This window comes from Oncorhynchus kisutch, linkage group LG23 (assembly GCF_002021735.2).
Source record: "Oncorhynchus kisutch isolate 150728-3 linkage group LG23, Okis_V2, whole genome shotgun sequence".
In the NCBI taxonomy this organism is placed as follows: domain Eukaryota; kingdom Metazoa; phylum Chordata; class Actinopteri; order Salmoniformes; family Salmonidae; genus Oncorhynchus; species Oncorhynchus kisutch.
The window spans coordinates 41,892,474-41,915,029 of NC_034196.2; the positions used below are offsets into that span (position 1 = coordinate 41,892,474).

Here is a 22,556-nt window from a genome sequence, read left to right on the forward strand (position 1 = left end):
GTAGGAGAAAGGGACAAACATATTAAATGTTGCGTAAATTACATGCATTGAGGGGATGGACATTGATTCCATGTTAAAACACACTACATTAATGTCCAACAACTCAATGCTGTCAACTTGATCTCTGACACAGGAACCTGCAAAGCATAGTGTAGGTAACATTGTGCATTGATTTTGTGTCATCAAATCTTTTCTGATGTGGGAATAGAATTTTCTGATGTGGGAATAGACTCCCTTGTCTTTCACAGCACAGACTGAGAAAGCAGTTGTTGTTGTTGTTGTGGGTTAACTGCCTTGCTGAAGAGCACGTTTTTTCCTGCCTTGCCAGCTTGGGGATTTGAACCAGCAACCTTTCGGTTACTGGCCCAACACTCTTAAGCACTAGGGCCAACTGACTTAGACCTATAGGTCCTGAATGAACTGTTCTTATCTACAATTTGAATATCTACAATTAGCCTGTTTCCCTGACATATGGTCCCTGACTTGTATTACATGTATAAGAGCTATAACACATACAATGTGTATAACCTAAACCATAACAAATTAGGAGAACCAAAACGTGCACCCCGGGGGCCAGGACCGAGTTTGGGAAACTCTGTTGTAGGCTACATGTTTTGCGCAATGGGGAATGTCCTTGGGCATGCGCGGTAGCATGTGCATACTAGAGGCATTTAAATCCTATGGTAAACATCTCCGAACGTTTACAAGCTGACATTCTTTGGAGAGTAAAGATGATGATATGGGTGACATGGATGTTTACTACATTTGCCGCGGGATTTTTTGCAATTCTGGTATTCCAAAGGATGAATTACCCATTGTTTTGGGTGGATTTGATTTATTACCTAAACCTTCGGAAGGTTGGAAAGGCGTTGAAGTCTCGTATGCAGAGAGGAGTCACCACTTACCTCGATAGCTTTCTTTACCAGGCAAAGAAGATACCTGACAAGGCTTTCATAGTGTTTGAGGGTCAAACGCTCACTTACCAAGACGTTGATAAAAGAAGCAACCAATTTGCTAAAGTTTTCAGAACCGAAGGTGGCTTGAAGAAGGGTGATATTGTCGCTCTTCTGATGAGCAATGAGCCTGATTTTATTTGTGTGTGGTTCGGACTTAGTAAACTGGGCTGCGAGGTCGCTTTCCTCAATTTCAATATCAAATCCAAATCGCTCCAATTTTGTTTTGAAAGTTGCGGAGCGAAATCGCTCGTCGTAGGCGCAGGTAATTATTATTACTGTCAATCAAGATAGTGTCAAAAAGTGTTACGTATTTGACACATGTCTACCTGCATTTTCAGAATATGTAACAAGCTCAAACATATGCACGACGTCTTGCACGATTTGGGCATGTTGAACCACGTTCACATTTGAATGCCATAACTTCATATTAGGAGAGGAATGTTTTTGAATGTAGTAAAGCTGCATGTTTTGATGTAACGTACTGTTCGCAACTGCGTTGCGTATCAATGTGCACTGGTGGTTGTAAATATATATATATTTTTATAATAATGAGGGTGATACTGTAATCTGATGGTCAATGTAGGCTGTTGTATTCAAACACCTGTGGACACATAGGGATACCGTTAGTATACATACATACATACATACATACATACATACATCTCCTGAATGTGAAACGGATCTTCATAGCATTTCATGGACAATGATTTATATTGAATATAACCTTTATTCCCAGGTGAGCACATAGTAATATAAAATCTAGTTATTTTACAGATTTACAGTTCGTTCATTGCGAGAGGCCAACGTTCTTCTGAGCATTGCAAAGCATAACTAGATTAAGTTCGTATGCATAGAAAAGGCTTGTGTTTCTATTCACAGTACCAAAACACTTCGCCACCAAAGCATGCCGTCATGCACGTTATTGCTCAAATAAGAGATTGAACGGCATTGAGCAATTTATCCATACTCTCCCAGTTGTTCTTAAATGTACTATATTAAAAATATGTAGAGGTCAATCTCTATGTACTATAAACTCACAACGGGAATGAAATATTTAAAGTGCATGCACAACTAAGGCCCTTACTCAATTCAACTGGCTTTAAGTTTGAATAATGCCTTATGTGAATCAGGGTAGGTATTTTGTTTTAGTTATAATGTCTTATGTGAATCAGGGTGGGTATTTTGTTTTAGTTATAATGTCTTATGTGAATCAGGGTAGGTATTTTGTTTTAGTTATAATGCCTTATGTGAATCAGGGTGGGTATTTTGTTTTAGTTATAATACCTTATGTGAATCAGGGTGGGTATTTTGTTTTAGTTATAATGCCTTATGTGAATCAGGGTGGGTATTTTGTTTTAGTTATAATGCCTTATGTGAATGAGGGTGGGTATTTTGTTTTAGTTATAATGCCTTATGTGAATGAGGGTAGGTATTTTTTGTATCTTATTTTTGATGTCATATATATATATATATGTATTAGCCTTTATTTAACCAGGCAAGTCAGTTAAGAACAAATTCTTATTTTCAATGGCAGCTTAGGAACAGTGGGTTAACTGCCTGTTCAGGGGCAGAATGACATATTTGTACCTTGTTAGCTCAGGGGTTTGAACTTGCAACCTTCCGGTTACTAGTCCAACGCTCTAACCACCAGGCTACCCTGGCTACCCTGTCAGCTAGCCCACAGGGCAACGGTAGCAAGCCTAATGGTTAGAGCGTTGCTCGTTCAGATCCCTGAGCCAAAAGGTGTTAGAAATCTGTTGATCTGCCCTTTAGCTTGTAGCAGCAGGGAATGTACCTTATATTTCCAAATAGAGCCTGTACAAGTAATCCCTAGCTAGGGCTGAAACATTTTGGTAATGTTCCCAGGTTCTCCAGAAATCCTGGTTGGAGGTTCTGGACTTCCTGTTTATTTCCTCCTGGTTCCTGGAATCTTCTGACCAGGATTTCTGAAAAGATGGGAATTTTGGTAAAAGTTACTGGAATTTTGCTACCCTACCCCCAACATTCACTTTTAGTTTTTTCTCTCATACAGATTTGGTGAGTTCACTGGGCGAGGTGTTACCCTCTCTAAAGGAGAATGCCATTGAGGTGTGGGTCACGGACATTGGCTGCCCCCATGAAGGGGTCAACACGTTACTGGACAAGGTGGAGCAGGCCTCAGACATGGCCTTACCTGACTGTCCTAGAGCTGACCTCATGTCCAACTTCCTGTTCATCTTCACATCAGGAACAACCGGTAGTACACTAATCCTTACAAAAAATACATCTTCTTCTTTTTTATTTTTTTTTAAGGTTTATGTTGATTATTTTGTTGAACAGATAGAGGGATATAGAGAGAGCTTGTATCAAAGAACAGTAGGTTGGATTCGAACCTCTGCTGAAACTATAGACGCATTACCACAAGACCAACCAGGCCACAGTATTACGTTATTCTGATACGGTCAACTTCATATCAGGAAGAACGGGTGCAGTCGACTCCAAAAAATACTGTGAATGCTTACACTAAACTATAGCACTGGCCGCTTAAAAAATGATTTAGAGAATGTATTTCATTTATATGGCTTGGAGTTGGCATCCTCCAGAGGTGACAGTAACCATAAATAAAATTAAAATAATTAAAAACTGGAATCTGAAAATTCTATTTGCAATTGCATTGTAAATGTTTGATTTATTTTGATGTCGACTTGACTTGAATATGCATGCGGGGCCATTACTCCATATCTTAAACATTGTTCTCAAGGCAAAAGGTGAATGGATGGGAATTTGCATAGATATGGAAACATAGTATCTGAAATAAAATAATTTGCCTGGATATCACTGCAAACGTTTGCATGAAGACGGAAACTAGCCTACTGCTATTATCAGAGAACATAAGGGAAGATAACCTAAATGTCTGTCTGCCGATAGAGGCCCGAGAAGGGAAAATAGCTATGGGTACCCTATTCCACTAGGTTGAAAGCAGTTCTTCCACGCCGAGAGGCACAAGTCAGCAGCACGTCTATTAAGCCGGACAGATTTCTGTCATTTATTCCAAGCTGGCACCACACGCTCACTTTTAACAGCTCTGTTCACCACCAATATAAGGAGGGGTTTTCCTAGCCAATCCGGGTTCCCAAGGAGAGTTGTAATTCACAGTGTCTGAAACAACTTAATTTTACTGAGAATGAAATGTGCTTCAAATTGATATCAAGCTAACTTTTTCTTCGGCGTCTAGTACTGGTAAATTTGTGCTAAATGTGTATAAATGGTTGCCAATGCCCCTTCATTACCAGGGGTTTTCCATGGCTTTGCCGGGAGAGGGCTTTACTAGGGCTCTGTGCAGTAGTAAAACAAGACCCACACCCTGTTAAAAGAGACAGGCCACTTCCAAGAATGTTGCGGAACCTTGACCTTTACTGTAGGCGGGCGGGGACGGGGGTCGGAGGACGGGTGTCGGAGGTCGGCTAGCCCGGCCGGGCGGGGACGGGGGTCGGAGGTCGGCTAGCCCGGGCGGGGACGGGGGTCGGAGGTCGGCTAGCCCGGGCGGGGTCGGAGGTCGGCTAGCCCGGCCGGGCGGGGTCGGAGGTCGGCTAGCCCGGCGGGGACGGGGGTCGGAGGTCGGCTAGCCCGGCCGGGCGGGGACAGGGGTCGGAGGTCGGCTAGCCCGGCCGGGCGGGGACGGGGGTCGGAAGTCGGCTAGCCCGGCCGGGCGGGGACGGGGGTCGGAAGTCGGCTAGCCCGGCCGGGCGGGGACGGGGGTCGGAAGTCGGCTAGCCCGGCCGGGCGGGGACGGGGGTCGGAAGTCGGCTAGCCCGGCCGGGCGGGGACGGGGGTCGGAAGTCGGCTAGCCCGGCCGGGCGGGGACGGGGGTCGGAGGTCGGCTAGCCCGGCCGGGCGGGGACGGAGGTCGGCTAGCCCGGGCGGGGTCGGAGGTCGGCTAGCCCGGCCGGGCGTGGACGGGGGTCGGAGGTCGGCTAGCCCGGCCGGGCGGGGTCGGAGGTCGGCTAGCCCGGCCGGGCGGGGGCGGCAGCTGGCCCACAGGGCGGCGGCGGCAAGCCTATTGGTTAGAGCGTTGGGCCCATAATCGAAAGGTTGCTCGTTCAGATCCCTGAGCCGAAAGGTGTTAGAAATCTGTTGATCTGCCCTTATTGCTCCACAGGGTTACTGTCAGGAATGGCTGATCCCTGGCTGTGACCCCACTCTCTCAGGAGGAGTTGGGATATGCAGTGAAACAGGACAGATATAACCTCCTGTTTGACCGTTGTCCAACCAATGCTCCAATCTATTCTCATACTTTCAGTCAAGTTTTGTTCATGCAGATACAATAAACATAACTGTTGGTGCTGTGTGCCTTTGGCAGTTTGAGGGAAAAGCTTTTAAACTCTTCAGTAGAAATCAATGATGTCATAATGTGAGAATGTTTAATGTCACGTGGCCATTATGAGTGGTGTAGTTTTCATCCGCTCCGTGGTGTTTTCCCATTGGTACAGATCTATGATCAACTTCCCCTCCCTCAATCCTATCCTTAACCATTTAGTGGGGAGAATGCAAAACTGACCCAAGATCAGCATCTCTAGAGGCATCTTCACTGTACACTCTTTTTTTTTTTGTCTTTCAGGACTTCCTAAGGCAGCCCGGGTGGGACATCTCAAAGCAGTCATGTGCATGGCCTTCCTTCGTCTGTGCGGGGCCCGTTCGGATGACAACATTTACATCACTCTGCCCTTATACCACATGACCGCCTCTCTTCTGGGTATTGGTGGATGTATACAGCTCGGTGAGGAACACTTTTCAATACATTCTTCCTCCTGATACGTTGAGGAATCCTTTTCAATACATTCTTCCTCCTGATACGTTGAGGAACACTTTTCAATACATTCTTCCTCCTGATACGTTGAGGAACACTTTTCAATACATTCTTCCTCCTGATACGTTGAGGAACACTTTTCAATACATTCTTCCTCCTGATACGTTGAGGAACACTTTTCAATACATTCTTCCCCCTGATACGTTGAGGAACACTTTTCAATACATTCTTCCTCCTGATACGTTGAGGAACACTTTTCAATACATTCTTACTCCTGATACGTTGAGGAACACTTTTCAATACATTCTTCCTCCTGATACGTTGAGGAATCCTTTTCAATACGTTCTTCCTCCTGATACGTTGACGCCACAGCTTGTCATCAGAAGTCGCACTAAAAACAGGCCAATTTTGTATTTATTTTTTAAATCATGTGATTGAATTGAGACTGGTAAACTGTATTGCACTTTAAATCAGAGTTCCCTCAGCAGCCGTGACTGTACTCGTAGCAGAGGCTGTGTCACTAATTCAGTGGACTACAGTGCATATGCAGAATAACAAACTGCACCTATTCTAGGTTCCATGACACACATGGGTTCAGATAATGAGATGTTACAACGGTTTGCTTTAGCCTGCCTGAATTGCCAGGTGGGAGGGGTTTGCACTTTTGAGACTTTCCTATTGGTTTCATTGCAGTCGGCGAGTTCAATCAAGCACGTATACAGTGTTTTCTCTCTCTCTCTGTCTCTCTCTGTCTCTCTCTCTCTCTCTCTCTCTCTCTATGTCTCTCTCTCTCTCTCTCTCTCTCTCTCTCTGTCTCTCTCTCTCTCTCTCTCTCTCTGTCTCTCTCTCTCTCTCTCTCTGTCTCTCTCTCTCTCTCTCTCTGTCTCTCTCTCTCTCTCTCTCTCTGTCTCTCTCTCTCTCTGTCTCTCTCTCTGTCTCTCTCTCTCTCTGTCTCTCTCTCTCTCTCTCTGTCTCTCTCTGTCTCTCCCTCTCTCTCTCTGTCTCTCTCTCTCTCTCTGTCTCTCTCTCTGTCTCTCTCTCTCTCTCTCTCTCTCTCTCTCTCTCTCTCTCTCTCTCTCTCTCTCTCTCTCTCTCTCTCTCTCTCTCTCTCTCTCTCTCTCTGTCTCTCTCTCTCTCTCTCTCTCTCTCTCTCTCTCTCTCTCTCTCTCTGTCTCTCTCTCTCTCTCTCTCTGTCTCTCTCTCTCTCTGTCTCTCTCTCTCTCTGTCTGTCTCTCTCTCTGTCTGTCTCTCTCTCTGTCTTTCTCTCTCTCTCTGTCTTTCTCTCTCTCTCTGTCTTTCTCTCTCTCTCTGTCTCTCTCTCTCTGTCTCTCTCTCTCTGTCTCTCTCTGTCTGTCTCTCTCTCTGTCTGTCTCTCTCTCTGTCTTTCTCTCTCTCTCTGTCTTTCTCTCTCTCTCTGTCTTTCTCTCTCTCTCTGTCTCTCTCTCTGTCTCTCTCTCTCTCTCTGTCTCTCTCTGTCTTTGTCTCTCTCTGTCTCTCTCTCTCTTTCTTTTTTATAAAGAACATTATACATTAGTGTACAGACCAGTGTTTCCCAAATGACAGGCCTCTTCCTGCTGTTCCTTCTTCCTGCTGTTGGGTTGGGTTGCCTGCCAGCTCCTCCCAGGTCATGACTTCAAAACAAGGTTTTCTGTTTTGTCTGGATGGTCACGAGCGCAGTCCCAAAAAAATGTTCTGAGTTCTAGAACCAAAGGAAGTCCAGAACTACCCCGGTCAAGGTTGCTATTTTCTCAATGGGGATCGTTTGACTGGTTCCCAGCTAGCTAACTAGATTTCCCACAGTGTAATTTTAGCATGGAGGGAAAAGATGTGGCCGTGGGGGAAATCTGACAAAAGTCGCACAATTCCTGGAAGTGCAACCATACATACCCTTGTGTTGTAGATTCCGTGGTTAGGATGTGGTAGCAGAAAACCAAAAGTATCATGGGTGTCTATATTGTCATAGGGTTAGGCACTTCAACATGATGTCATAGTCTCATTTCAACGATAGTAAATACAGTTTAGGGCTCCTAAATGTGCCGTCCAGCTGCCCACCCGAAACAAAGGTCCTATCTAAGGTAAAGAGATGAGGAATATGTTAAAACGCATGTTAAAACACATGACGAATATAAAAACACATGTTAAAATGCATGACAAATATGTTAAAACGCATGACGGATATGTGTAAAACGCATGTTAAAACACATGACGAGTATGTTAAAACGCATGTTAAAACACATGACGAGTATGTTAAAACGCATGATCACTGTTGATGGGGGAGGATTATCTTATTTACAAATTTAAAGTTAAATAAATAAACGTTTATTTGTGTTGTTATGGCGACTAATGTAACGTTACTCTAACATGTCTTTTCTTTTATTTGGGTTTCCAGGGGCAACGTGCATATTGAAAAAGAAGTTTTCTGCCAGTCAATTCTGGAAAGACTGTGTGAAACATAATGTGACCGTGTTTCAGTATGTTGGAGAGCTCTGTCGCTACCTGGTCAACCAACCTGTGGTAAGACCTTATATTCATCACTTTGGTTCGTCTGGGGTTTTTCACACTCACTTTTCACACGTTTATTTAGTTAAATTTGTCTCTTGAGTAGGCCGAGTGAGAAGATTTGGAATTGACTCTGGACATGAACGCCACCATGTGCTAGCCCAGTGCCCAAGTGCTAGCCCAGTGCCCATGTGCTAGCCCAGTGCCCATGTGCTAGCCCAGTGCCCATGTGCTAGCCCAGTGCCCATGTGCTAGCCCAGTGCCCATGTGCTAGCCCAGTGCCCATGTGCTAGCCCAGTGCCCATGTGCTAGCCCAGTGCTCTTCAATCCTGGTCATGGAGACGCCGCTGAGTTTGTGCTTGTGCCTTCACACCCTGTGGGTCTCCAGGACAAGGATTAAAGAGATTACTTCTATAATATCACAGTACACTACTAGTATATTGTAGGTCCTACAGGGTAAAACCTCAAGTTGCCTTTACAATTAAGTAACTACACAGTAATAGCCAGTGTAACAACGTAGTGGTTACATCACTGCTTTGTAATTATTCAGTAATAGATTCTGAGTGTGTTTTGTGTTATCTGTTTTCTGTAGGTCCCTGAGGAGAGTGCCCACAAAGTGCGTGTTGCAGCAGGGAGTGGTCTGAGGGCAGATGTCTGGAGGGAGTTTGCCAGACGCTTTGGGAAGATCAATGTCCGGGAAGCCTATGGTTTAACTGAGGCCAGCATTGGCTTTGTCAACTACACCAATGAAATAGGACCCATCGGAAGGGCGGGCTACTTCAACAAGGTCAGGCATGGAGCACTTTGCTTTGTAGTTAACTGGGATTGGTTTAGATCACTTAGATACCCAAACGATAAAACTTGCAGGCCTGCTACGCTGGACGAAGAACTTTTGCAGCGAGTGAGACTCTCCTGTTCATGGAACTCTTTCCTGTAGTCAACGACCAGAAGCGCCCTCTTTGGCCTCATGGGTGCAATTGTATTCATATATTTCATTATAAAAGACAATGAAAATCTGGTGTTTCTATGTCAAACAGTTTTTTGTTTTAGTTCAGTCTTCTGTGATGTACATAAAGTGAGCGTGTTACATCATTGGGATCCAAATTCAAAATGGAATACATTTCAACTCTATATTCTGACATGGTACAGGTTTCTTTGTTTTTTCAGCCCATAGTCATGTGTGTGAGGTGTATACTTTTGGATTCAAAGTAGATTTGTTTAAGACTACCGAGAATCACTCTGTGTGACCCTGATTTAGCCCACTCGGTAAAAGGTTAAATTAAATCTGTGCGTAAAGCAGCGGCTCCATGAGATGCAGGCTACTCAGTGTAAATTACTCTGGTTCTATTTTTATTTTTATTGTCTTCGTGGCTTGCACTCTGCTCACGCCGGCGAAAAGCTCTGCGGACAGTTTCGCACTGTTTACCCGAGGGCCCACACTGTTTACCCGCACTGTTTACCCGAGGGCCCGCACTGTTTACCCGAGGGCCCGCACTGTTTACCCGAGGGCCCGCACTGTCTACCCGAGGGCCCGCACTGTCTACCCGAGGGCCCGCACTGTTTACCCGAGGGCCCGCACTGTTTACCCGAGGGCCCGCACTGTTTACCCGAGGGCCCGCACTGTTTACCCGAGGGCCCGCACTGTTTCCCCGAGGGCCCGCACTGTTTCCCCGAGGGCCCGCACTGTTTCCCCGAGGGCCCGCACTGTTTCCCCGAGGGCCCGCACTGTCTACCCGAGGGCCCGCACTGTCTACCCGAGGGCCCGCACTGTCTACCCGAGGGCCCGCACTGTCTACCCGAGGGCCCGCACTGTCTACCCGAGGGCCCGCACTGTCTAGCCTAGGGCCCGCACTGTTTGCCCGAGGGCCGTACACAGACCTTTTGGGGGGGATCATTTAACTACAAAAAAGCAATGGATGTAATTAAATAACCTGTATTACAGTGGGTTCAGAACAATGACAAAAACGGTATACTTTAGCGAATGGAAGGGCAAAGGGGCATGTGCTCTGCCTGGTTTTCCAGACAGCCCAGTGTAGCTTCCCTATCATTCTGTTTGAAAGGTCGTATCTGACCACATGTGTCTGTGTGTTTCCAGAAAAGGCAGGGCCAGAGTATTGTAAAGTAGAGTCATCCAGAATGTCTTGTTGGTTTTTAGTTGATGAGATTTAACTGTTGCTAAATGGAACAGAAGCATGGCCCACACAGAGGTTGATACACACAGAGGTTGATACACACAGAGGTTGATACACACAGAGGTTGATACACACAGAGGTTGATACACACAGAGGTTGATACACACAGAGGTTGATACACACAGAGGTTGATACACACAGAGGTTGATACACACAGAGGTTGATACACACAGAGGTTGATACACACAGAGGTTGATACACACAGAGGTTGATACACACAGAGGTTGATACACACAGAGGTTGATACACACAGAGGTTGATACACACAGAGGTTGATACACACAGAGGTTGATACACACAGAGGTTGATACACACAGAGATCAATGCGTTGTTGATTCATGTCTTCTCTTCATGTTTCTCCAACTAAAAACCAACAACACAATCTGTATTATCAACAGCGCGTCGGCCTCTTTGTGCGCGTCGGCCTCTTTGTGCGCGTCGGCCTCTCTGTGCGCGTCGGCCTCTCTGTGCGCGCAGGCCTCTCTGTGCGCGCAGGCCTCTCTGTGCGCGCAGGCCTCTCTGTGCGCGCCGGCCTCTCTGTGCGCGCAGGCCTCTCTGTGCTCGGCGTCGGCCTCTCTGTGGGCGGCGTCGGCCTCTCTGTGCGCGGCGTCGGCCTCTCTGTGTATCTTGTATCTAATACTGACTATTTCTAGCCCCATCATCTTTGACACTTTTTGTTTCATTGTCATGCAGCTTAATGTGCCCTTTGAGTTCTTGAGCTGCGATCCCCAAACATATGAGCCGATACGGACCGACTCAGGACGATGTGTCAAAGCAAATAAAGGTAAGCAAAGGTTTATAAAATAGGATACTTTCTGATGAGGGCTCTTATGCACTATTTGATGTACAGCTTCATAGAATTGCATTGCATTGGTGTGTGTGTGTGTGTGTGTTTATTTTTAGTTTACCTTTATTCAACTAGGCAAGTCAGTTAAGAACAAATTCTTATTTTCAATGACGGCCTAGGAACAGTGGGTTAACTGCCTGTTCAGGGGCAGAACGACAGATTTGCACCTTGTCAGCTCGGGGGTTTTTGAACTTGCAACCTTCCGGTTACTAGTCCAACGCTCTAACCACTAGGCTACCGTGTGTGTGTGTGTGTGTGTGTGTGTGTGTGTGTGTGTGTGTGTGTGTGTGTGTGTGTGTGTGTGTGTGTGTGTGTGTGTGTGTGTGTGTGTGTGTGTGTGTGTGTGTGTGTGTGTGTGTGTGTGTGTGTGTGTGTGTGTGTGTGTGTGTGTGTGTGTGTGTGTGTGTGTGTAAATACATGTCTGATTGACTTGGTTTGAACCAAGATCCCATGTATGCGAAATACCCTCAAATAAAAGGTTCAATTCTGTACTGTTGCCTCATATATATATGAGGCGACAGTATATATATATATACATACAGTGCCTTGCGAAAGTATTCGGCCCCCTTGAACTTTGCGACCTTTTGCCACATTTCAGGCTTCAAACATAAAGATATAGAAATGTATTTTTTTGTGAAGAATCAACAACAAGTGGGACACAATCATGAAGTGGAACGACATTTATTGGATATTTCAAACTTTTTTAACAAATCAAAAACTGAAAAAGTGGGCGTGCAAAATTATTCAGCCCCTTTACTTTCAGTGCAGCAAACTCTCTCCAGAAGTTCAGTGAGGATCTCTGAATGATCCAATGTTGACCTAAATGACTAATGATGATAAATACAATCCACCTGTGTGTAATCAAGTCTCCGTATAAATGCACCTGCACTGTGATAGTCTCAGAGGTCCGTTAAAAGTGAAGAACAAGGAACACACCAGGCAGGTCCGAGATACTGTCCGAGATACTGTTGTGAAGAAGTTTAAAGCCGGATGTGGATACAAAAATATTTCCCAAGCTTTAAACATCCCAAGGAGCACTGTGCAAGCGATAATATTGAAATGGAAGGCGTATCAGACCACTGCAAATCTACCAAGAAGTAGAAGACTGATCACAGATGCAGCCAAGAGGCCCATGATCACTCTGGATGAACTGCAGAGATCTACAGCTGAGGTGGGAGACTCTGTCCATAGGACAACAATCAGTCGTATATTGCACAAATCTGGCCTTTATGGAAGAGTGGCAAGAAGAAAGCCATTTCTTAAAGATATCCATAAAAAGTGTCGTTTAAAGTTTGCCACAAGCCACCTGGGAGACACACCAAACATGTGGAAGAAGGTGCTCTGGTCAGATGAAACCAAAATTGAACTTTTTGGCGTAAAAGCAACACAGCTCATCACCCTGAACACGCCATCCCCACTGTCAAACATGGTGGTGGCAGCATCATGGTTTGGACCGGCTTTTCTTCAGCAGGGACAGGGAAGATGGTTAAAATTGATGGGAAGATGGATGGAGCCAAATACAGGACCATTCTGGAAGAAAACCTGATGGAGTCTGCAAAAGACCTGAGACTGGGACGGAGATTTGTCTTCCAACAAGACAATGATCCAAAACATAAAGCAAAATCTACAATGGAATGGTTCAAAAATAAACATATCCAAGTGTTAGAATGGCCAAGTCAAAGTCCAGACCTGAATCCAATCGAGAATCTGTGGAAAGAACTGAAAACTGCTGTTCACAAATGCTCTCCATCCAACCTCACTGAGCTCGAGCTGTTTTGCAAGGAGGAATGGGAAAAAATGTCAGTCTCTCGATGTGCAAAACTGATAGAGACATACCCCAAGTGACTTACAGCTGTAATCTCAGCAAAAGGTGGCGCTACAAAGTATTAACTTAAGGGGGCTGAATGATTTTGCACGCCCAATTTTTCAGTTTTTGATTTGTTAAAAAAGTTTGAAATATCCAATAAATGTCGTTCCACTTCATGATTGTGTCCCACTTGTTGTTGATTCTTCACAAAAAAATACAGTTTTATATCTTTATGTTTGAAGCCTGAAATGTGGCAAAAGGTCGCAAAGTTCAAGGGGGCCGAATACTTTCGCAAGGCACTATATATATATATATATATATATATATATATATATATATATATATATATATATATATATATATATATATATATATATATATATATATATATATATATATATATATATAAATAAATAAAAACCTGCCTGTTTGTGTCTGCAGGAGAGACGGGCCTCCTGGTGGCCCCGGTGTCGGTCATGAATCCTTTCCTGGGGTATGCTGGGAATACGCTTCAGTCAGAGAAGAAGCTCCTCAGGGACGTGTTCAAAGAGGGAGACGTGTACTTCAACACTGGAGATCTCATGCTTCAGGACCACAGAGACTTTGTCTACTTCCGTGACCGTATCGGAGATACCTTCAGGTAAAGTGGATGTAGCCTATGCAGTGTTTCTCAACCGATTCTTCAAAGGTGGGGGGGGGGGGTGGGGGGGGGGGGGGGGTCGGGTCGGTGGGACGGGGGAGGTTCGGTTCAGTGGGGGTCGGTGGGGTGGGGGGGGGGGGGTCTGGTCGGTGGGGTTCGGTGGGGGGTTGGGTCGGTGGGGTGGGGGGGGGGTCGGTGCGGGGGTTCTTTTGGTGATATTAAAATGACGTATAACATTCATTCCATTGGCTCAGTATTTGAAAGAAAACAAACACTGTTTGATTGCAGGTGCTTACAGTCCTCTGGTGTATTCATTTTGGATTGTGAAGCTAAAACTTTTAATTTTCGAATGAAGGCTTGAATGAAAGATTTGAGGGTAGTTTCACACATGTTTTTAACGTTTAGAAATGAATGCACTTTATGCATCTCGTCCCCCATTTTGAAGGTGTCATAAGTATTTGGACACATTCACTTACGTATAGTGTATTAAAAGTAATGAAAAGTTTAGTATTTGGATCCATATTCCTAGTACGCAATGGCAACATCAAGCTTGTGAATTGCATTTGCAGTTTTGTTTTGGTTGTGTTTCAGAATATTTAGTGCCCAATAGAAATGAATGGTAAATAATGTCATGTGTAACTTTCTCACAATCATTATTCAGGATTCATTCGTGATGATCCGTAATCGTGGTAGCATCCATCCATTAATGTAGATTTTTTTATTTACAATAAAAGTGACTCCAAAATAACACAACATTAATTACCATTTAATTTCTGTTGGGTACAATATAATCTGAAACACAAACAATAAGTGCATCCAACAAATTTGGACTAGATACATTAATTTCTAAACGGTGAAACAGATATATGAAAATACCCTCAAATTAAAGGTGACATTCTGTACTGTCTCCTCCTCGTACTAAACATTTGATCTCAAATCCAAAATGCCAGAGTATAGAGCCAAATTCAAAAGTTGTAGCTTCACTGTCCAAATAAATACGTAGAGGACTGTATATATTCTCAATACATTTTGGGGTCGAAGTGTAAACCGTGTATCTCTGCAACCAATGGTGTGGGATGTGGACATATCTCCAACATAAGATCATGTACGAATTTCCCCCCAATTTTTGTTGTTGTTGAGGGGGACAAACATTACTTTAAACATTTTGTTTGTAAATAATCGACTGAACTCTGTCTACCAGTAGTCACACAATGTACCTGTTGATTTTATATAGCATCGCTTAGTAGGACCCCTTTGCATTAGGAACACAGAAGTTCAAATCAACTTTTATTTGTCACATAGACATGGTTAGCAGATGTTAATGCGAGTGTAGAGAAATGCTTGTAGTGTAGCAAAATGCTTGTGTCGAAGTCGTTGCAGATTACCAGACGTTTTTATGAATAGTTAGGATATTTGATTGATGAAGGAATCTAGCCTGGGTACCAGACTGTTCAACAAGGCTACATTGTTGCTATGGCAAGACATTGACTTGTTCGCTTAAGCAGAATCAGACTAGTAACCAGGTAACCAAGTCAACAAGGGGGCCTCCCGAGTGGCGCAGCGGTCTAAGTCATCACTACAGACCCGGGTTCGATCCCAGGCTGTGTCGCAGCCGGCCGAGACTGGGAGACCCATGAGGCAGCGCACAGTTGGCTCAGCGTCGTCCAGGTTAGGGGAGGGTTTGGCTGGCTGGGATGTCTACTCCCTATCTCTACTCACGCACTATTCTTATGTATTTTTATTTCACCTTTATTTAACCAGGTAGGCTAGTTGAGAACACCTTTATTTAACCAGGTAGGCCAGTTGAGAACAAGTTCTCATTTACAACTTTGACCTGGCCAAGATAAAGCAAAGCAGTGCGACACAAACAACACAGAGTTACACATGGGATAAGCAAACGTACAGTCAATAACACAATAGAAAAAGTCTATATACAGTGTGTGCAAATGAGGTAAGATTAGCGACTCCTTGTGATGGGCCGGGTACATGCACGTTGACTTCAGTCGGCAGTTGTACGGTGTTTCCTCCGACACATTGGTGCGGCCGGCTTCCGGGTTAAGCGAGAAGTGTGTCGAGAAGCAGTGGGGCTTGTTTCGGAGGACGCTTGGCTCTCTACCTTCGACTTCTCCAGAGTCCGTACAGGAGTTGCGGGCGATGGGGACAAGACTGTAACTACCAATTGGGCAGAAAAAGGGGTAGAAGTAACCAAACTTAAAAGAGTCTGAATATTACAGCGTATCTGTCATTTACCGTTTACATATGTGGCATCACCATCACCATGAGTCATTCCTCATTTTGTCTTCATCCACTGAGTTTAAATTTCCAATGCGATCAGCACGGGTCGTCCCCCTCTGTTGTATCTCTCCATTCAAGCGTTCAATTGCTCAGGCATTCATCACAATGGCAGCCTTGCACATCATCCCCTGTTGTCCTTTAGTAGCTTCCCCTCCAGTCATGTAAATGAGCTCCTGAACCGAGGGACACCCCACAGAGAATCAGGCACCGTTTGTCCCCCCCCCCCCTACTCTCCAGACTGGGTTCAAATACTATTTGAAATCATTTCAAATATGATAGCCAGACTTAATTGAGCTTGCCTGACCCAATGGAACCAATAGACTAACCGCAAAGTGCACTTTGATCATCTGGCTCGCAAGGCAATCAAAAGCAAACGCTTCAAAGTAGTTGAAAGATTCCTAATAGTTTTTGAACCCAGGTCTGTTCCTCTACTCCTTCCCTTTAACTCTTTGGCATTTTGGTGGAAGCGCTGGCTTGAGCCTAATCCATGTTGGCAAAACAGTGACCAAGGGAAAGGCCCCTTTTTCCCCCCTCTTTTCACCTCTGCCATTCCACGGTCCATTCACAAAATCCAGCAGAGTGACGCAAGGCCCTCCTCCAAGAGCGGACGAGGGGGAATGCCTTTCAACCAGACCTGGGCTCAAACACTATTTGAAATCTTTCAAATACTTTTGAGTGTTTGCTTTAGCCTTCCTGGAGGGGGCCAGGTGGGAAGGGTTTGCAGTTTTGGGACTTTGCTATTGATTCCATTGCAGTTGGCTAGCTCAATCAAACACAACAAGCCTTTCATCCCTCTAATCATGGTAACCACTTCCCATGAAGACCTTGGGTCGGACCCCCTCCAGGAACTGTGGCATCGGGAATGGGGGAGGTGGGGGGGGTCTTGATTTTATGTGGAGTGTAGCACTCTGAACTTAACAGCAGACCGGGGTTCAAATACTATGTATCTATCTCATATATATATATATATACACATATATCTCATATATATGATATAGATACATAGTATTTGAACCCCGGTCTGCTGTTAAGTTCAGAGTGCTACACTCTTCATAAAATCAAGACCCCCCCCCCACCTCCCTCATCCCCCCATTCCCGATGCCACAGTTCCCAGAGGGGGTCCGGCCCAAGGTCTTCATGGGAAGTGGTTACCATGATTAGTGGGATGAAAGGCTTGTTAGGGGGTCAAAAGCTTCTGTCGTTTGAGCGTCCCCAAGTCACAATGCCATCGCTTGTCTCCCTCTGCTCTTTAGCAATGTTTGGTGTATTGCCCAAGTACCCAAGTCTGACGCAGGACTGGGCAATGAGCCACACAACTGCTTTGTTGCTACCTTGAAGACTGCAAGTCTTTTGGGATTGTGATGTGTGTACGTTTGTGCTGTGCTGTCTGTCTCCCCCCCAAACAATTTAAAAGTATTTCTCTGGCAAAATAATGCAGAGAATCTTTTAAGTTTCTTAACCTGTAAAATAGTAAATGATTATTTTAAAGTGAATGGTGTGGTAATATCGATGGCTGAAATCTCTAATTGTATTTTAGAAGGCATACAGTATTACGGACTTTACTCAGTTAAGTTGTATTAAAGGGATAGTCCACCTAAATACTTGTATTATATGTTTCCGAACCTTGAAAGTAATCCTTTAAGTTAGTGCCGATATTTCCAATTGATTTGAGATTGAGGCCAGATTGATGTCATGGAATATGGACTTAATGCCACTTTTTTTTTACCTTTATTTAACTAGGCAAGTCAGTTAAGAACAAATTCTTATTTTCAATGATGGCCTAGGAACAGTGGGTTAACTGCCTGTTCAGGGGCAGAATGACAGATTTGTACCTTGTCAGCTCGGGGATTTGAACTTGCAACCTTTCAGTTACTAGTCCAACGCTCTAACCACTAGGCTACCCTGCTGCCTCTACGCTCTAACCACTAGGCTACCCTGCCGCCTCTACACTCTAACCACTAAGCTACCCTGCTGCCTCTACACTCTAACCACTAGGCTACCCTGCCGCCTCTACACTCTAACCACTAGGCTACCCTGCTGCCTCTACACTCTAACCACTAGGCTACCCTGCCGCCTCTACACTCTAACCACTAGGCTACCCTGCCTCCTCTACACTCTAACCACTAGGCTACCCTGCCGCCCCACTTGATGAAGGTTTAAGGAACTTTACGTTTATTTATTATAATTTTTCTTCCCCAATTGGGAGTTTACAGTCTTGTCCAATTGCTGCAACTCCCGTACAGACTCGGGAGAGGCGGAAGTCGAGAGCCATGCGTCCTCCGAAACACGACCCGGCCAAGCCGCACAGCTTCTTGAGAACACTGCTCACTTAAAATAAGAATTTGTTCTTAACTGATTTGCCTAGTTAAATAAAGGTTAAATAAAATAACCCGGAAGCCGGCCACACCAATGTGTCGGAGGAAACGCCGTACAACTGGCGACTGAAGTCAACGTGCATGTACCCGGCCTGCTACAGGAGTTGCTTGAGCTCAATGGGACAATGACATCCCGGCCCGGCCGGCCAAACCCCTAACCCGGACGACGCTGGGCCATTTGTGCGCCGCCTCGTGTCTCCCGATTGCAGCCGGCTGCGATACAGCCCGGGAACGAACCCAGATTTGTAGTGACTCCTCAAGCACTTCCTTCGATGCAGTGCCTTGGACCGCTGGGCTACTTGGGAGGCCATTTTTAATTATTCTAAAATCAGGTGAATTCTCTGTTAGTTCACCATAACTGGAGATCTGCGTTTAAATGTACAGGATGTACAGCTCGCCCTGTGGAAGATCATGCTTTGGCATACAGAATGTATGCCAAAGCATGGAAGATGAATTATGGGTAACACCTTCTTTGAGTCACCTTTTTTCATAACACATTATGAATGCACTTTTTATAAAACCCTATAGTGCATCGTAAGACCTTGCTATAAACATTCACACAGCTCATTTTGGCAGCCTTTTATAAATATCAACACTTATTGCATTAAACACAGATGGTGATATGAGTAAAACATGCTATAAGCATTCGTTATAGCTCATGGTTCTTTAGAAGAGATGCATAAATTCCTGTTATGTATTTATAATGCATGGTGAAAATGTGGCTCTAAAGAACATGTTACTGAATTATTTTGATATTTACAGTAGGATTGACAATGCAAAATCTGCATGGTGGTCCGATGGTCTTACTGTTAGCTAGCTGAAATCACTTTCAGGGTGAGGTTTGCTCTCACCTCAACGCCTGTCTCTGACTCCGCCCTCCTGTCTCTGACTCCGCCCTCCTGTCTCTGACTGAGCCCTCCTGTCTCTGACTGAGCCCTCCTGTCTCTGACTCCGCCCTCCTGTCTCTGACTCCGCCCTCCTGTCTCTGACTCCGCCCTCCTGTCTCTGACTCCGCCCTCCTGTCTCTGACTGAGCCCTCCTGTCTCTGACTGAGCCCTCCTGTCTCTGACTCCGCCCCCTGCCTCTGACTCCACCCTCATGTCTCTTGACTGAGCCCTCCTGTCGTGTCTTTCAGTTGAGGCTGCTTGCAGTTGTACCTTGTATCTATACTTATCTGTTGCTGCCATCTAGTGTTTAACATAGATGAGGCTGAAAGGTCTATGACTTGTAAATATGTTATTTGATTAAATGTATTGTTGCATAAATCTAAATAATTAAATACATGCAGTAGATGAATATATTAAATGTAATTTATTGTTGCATCCCTGAAAAAAGTTTGATGAATAAATGTTGACGCCGATCTAAAAAATAATTATGCCAGCATTCTCACTCACTCATACCCATCATGCTGGCTGTTGCATTGCGAGCATTCAAGACACCAACAAAAATGTGCTGAATATTTCTGCATATCGTGAATTAAAAAGCTGATTTCTTCCTCCTAGGTGGAAAGGAGAGAATGTGGCCACCACAGAAGTTTCAGAGATTCTCGGAAGTTTGGAGTTCCTGCAGGAAGTAAACGTCTATGGTGTTACTGTGCCAGGTCAACGTCCTTTCTGACATCATTAATACGTCTATGGTGTTACTGTGCCAGGTCAACGTCCTTTCTGACATCATTAATACGTCTATGGTGTTACTGTGCCAGGTCAACGTCCTTTCTGACATCATTAATACGTCTATGGTGTTACTGTGCCAGGTCAACGTCCTTTCTGACATCATTAATACGTCTATGGTGTTACTGTGCCAGGTCAACGTCCTTTCTGACATCATTAATACGTCTATGGTGTTACTGTGCCAGGTCAACATCCTTTCTGACATCATTAATACGTCTATGGTGTTACTGTGCCAGGTCAACATCCTTTCTGACATCATTAATACGTCTATGGTGTTACTGTGCCAGGTCAACATCCTTTCTGACATCATTAATACGTCTATGGTGTTACTGTGCCAGGTCAACATCCTTTCTGACATCATTAATACGTCTATGGTGTTACTGTGCCAGGTCAACATCCTTTCTGACATCATTAATACGTCTATGGTGTTACTGTGCCAGGTCAACATCCTTTCTGACATCATTAATACGTCTATGGTGTTACTGTGCCAGGTCAACATCCTTTCTGACATCATTAATACGTCTATGGTGTTACTGTGCCAGGTCAACATCCTTTCTGACATCATTAATACGTCTATGGTGTTACTGTGCCAGGTCAACATCCTTTCGGACATCATTAATACGTCTATGGTGTTACTGTGCCAGGTCAACATCCTTTCTGACATCATTAATACGTCTATGGTGTTACTGTGCCAGGTCAACATCCTTTCTGACATCATTAATACGTCTATGGTGTTACTGTGCCAGGTCAACATCCTTTCTGAAATCATTAATACGTCTATGGTGTTACTGTGCCAGGTCAACATCCTTTCTGACATCATTAATACGTCTATGGTGTTACTGTGCCAGGTCAACATCCTTTCTGACATCATTAATACGTCTATGGTGTTACTGTGCCAGGTCAACATCCTTTCTGACATCATTAATACGTCTATGGTGTTACTGTGCCAGGTCAACATCCTTTCTGACATCATTAATACGTCTATGGTGTTACTGTGCCAGGTCAACATCCTTTCTGACATCATTAATACGTCTATGGTGTTACTGTGCCAGGTCAACATCCTTTCTGACATCATTAATACGTCTATGGTGTTACTGTGCCAGGTCAACATCCTTTCTGACATCATTAATACGTCTATGGTGTTACTGTGCCAGGTCAACATCCTTTCTGACATCATTAATACGTCTATGGTGTTACTGTGCCAGGTCAACATCCTTTCTGACATCATTAATACGTCTATGGTGTTACTGTGCCAGGTCAACATCCTTTCTGACATCATTAATACGTCTATGGTGTTACTGTGCCAGGTCAACATCCTTTCTGACATCATTAATACGTCTATGGTGTTACTGTGCCAGGTCAACATCCTTTCTGACATCATTAATACGTCTATGGTGTTACTGTGCCAGGTCAACATCCTTTCTGACATCATTAATACGTCTATGGTGTTACTGTGCCAGGTCAACATCCTTTCTGACATCATTAATACGTCTATGGTGTTACTGTGCCAGGTCAACATCCTTTCTGACATCATTAATACGTCTATGGTGTTACTGTGCCAGGTCAACGTCCTTTCTGACATCATTAATACGTCTATGGTGTTACTGGGCCAGGTCAACGTCCTTTCTGACATCATTAATACGTCTATGGTGTTACTGGGCCAGGTCAACGTCCTTTCTGACATCATTAATACGTCTATGGTGTTACTGTGCCAGGTCAACGTCCTTTCTGACATCATTAATACGTCTATGGTGTTACTGTGCCAGGTCAACGTCCTTTCTGACATCATTAATACGTCTATGGTGTTACTGTGCCAGGTCAACGTCCTTTCTGACATCATTAATACGTCTATGGTGTTACTGTGCCAGGTCAACGTCCTTTCTGACATCATTAATACGTCTATGGTGTTACTGTGCCAGGTCAACGTCCTTTCTGACATCATTAATACGTCTATGGTGTTACTGTGCCAGGTCAACGTCCTTTCTGACATCATTAATACGTCTATGGTGTTACTGTGCCAGGTCAACGTCCTTTCTGACATCATTAATACGTCTATGGTGTTACTGTGCCAGGTCAACATCCTTTCTGAAATCATTAATACGTCTATGGTGTTACTGTGCCAGGTCAACATCCTTTCTGACATCATTAATACGTCTATGGTGTTACTGTGCCAGGTCAACATCCTTTCTGACATCATTAATACGTCTATGGTGTTACTGTGCCAGGTCAACATCCTTTCTGACATCATTAATACGTCTATGGTGTTACTGTGCCAGGTCAACATCCTTTCTGACATCATTAATACGTCTATGGTGTTACTGTGCCAGGTCAACATCCTTTCTGACATCATTAATACGTCTATGGTGTTACTGTGCCAGGTCAACATCCTTTCTGACATCATTAATACGTCTATGGTGTTACTGTGCCAGGTCAACATCCTTTCTGACATCATTAATACGTCTATGGTGTTACTGTGCCAGGTCAACATC

General features: G+C 44.5%; 1 protein-coding gene across 1 annotated transcript in view; it reads left to right on the forward strand.

Moving 5' to 3' along the window:
• The first annotated feature begins 635 nt into the window (after positions 1 to 635).
• Positions 636 to 22,556, forward strand: part of LOC109868746 (long-chain fatty acid transport protein 6) — a 28,913-nt gene continuing 6,992 nt past the window's right edge. The window contains exons 1-8 of the mRNA XM_031802451.1: positions 636 to 1,218; positions 2,989 to 3,192; positions 5,554 to 5,712; positions 8,132 to 8,256; positions 8,834 to 9,028; positions 11,127 to 11,217; positions 13,529 to 13,727; positions 19,900 to 19,997. Coding sequence (XP_031658311.1) covers positions 681 to 1,218; positions 2,989 to 3,192; positions 5,554 to 5,712; positions 8,132 to 8,256; positions 8,834 to 9,028; positions 11,127 to 11,217; positions 13,529 to 13,727; positions 19,900 to 19,997 — 1,609 coding nt within the window. The 5' untranslated portion in view covers positions 636 to 680. The remainder of the gene's footprint in view (positions 1,219 to 2,988; positions 3,193 to 5,553; positions 5,713 to 8,131; positions 8,257 to 8,833; positions 9,029 to 11,126; positions 11,218 to 13,528; positions 13,728 to 19,899; positions 19,998 to 22,556) is intronic.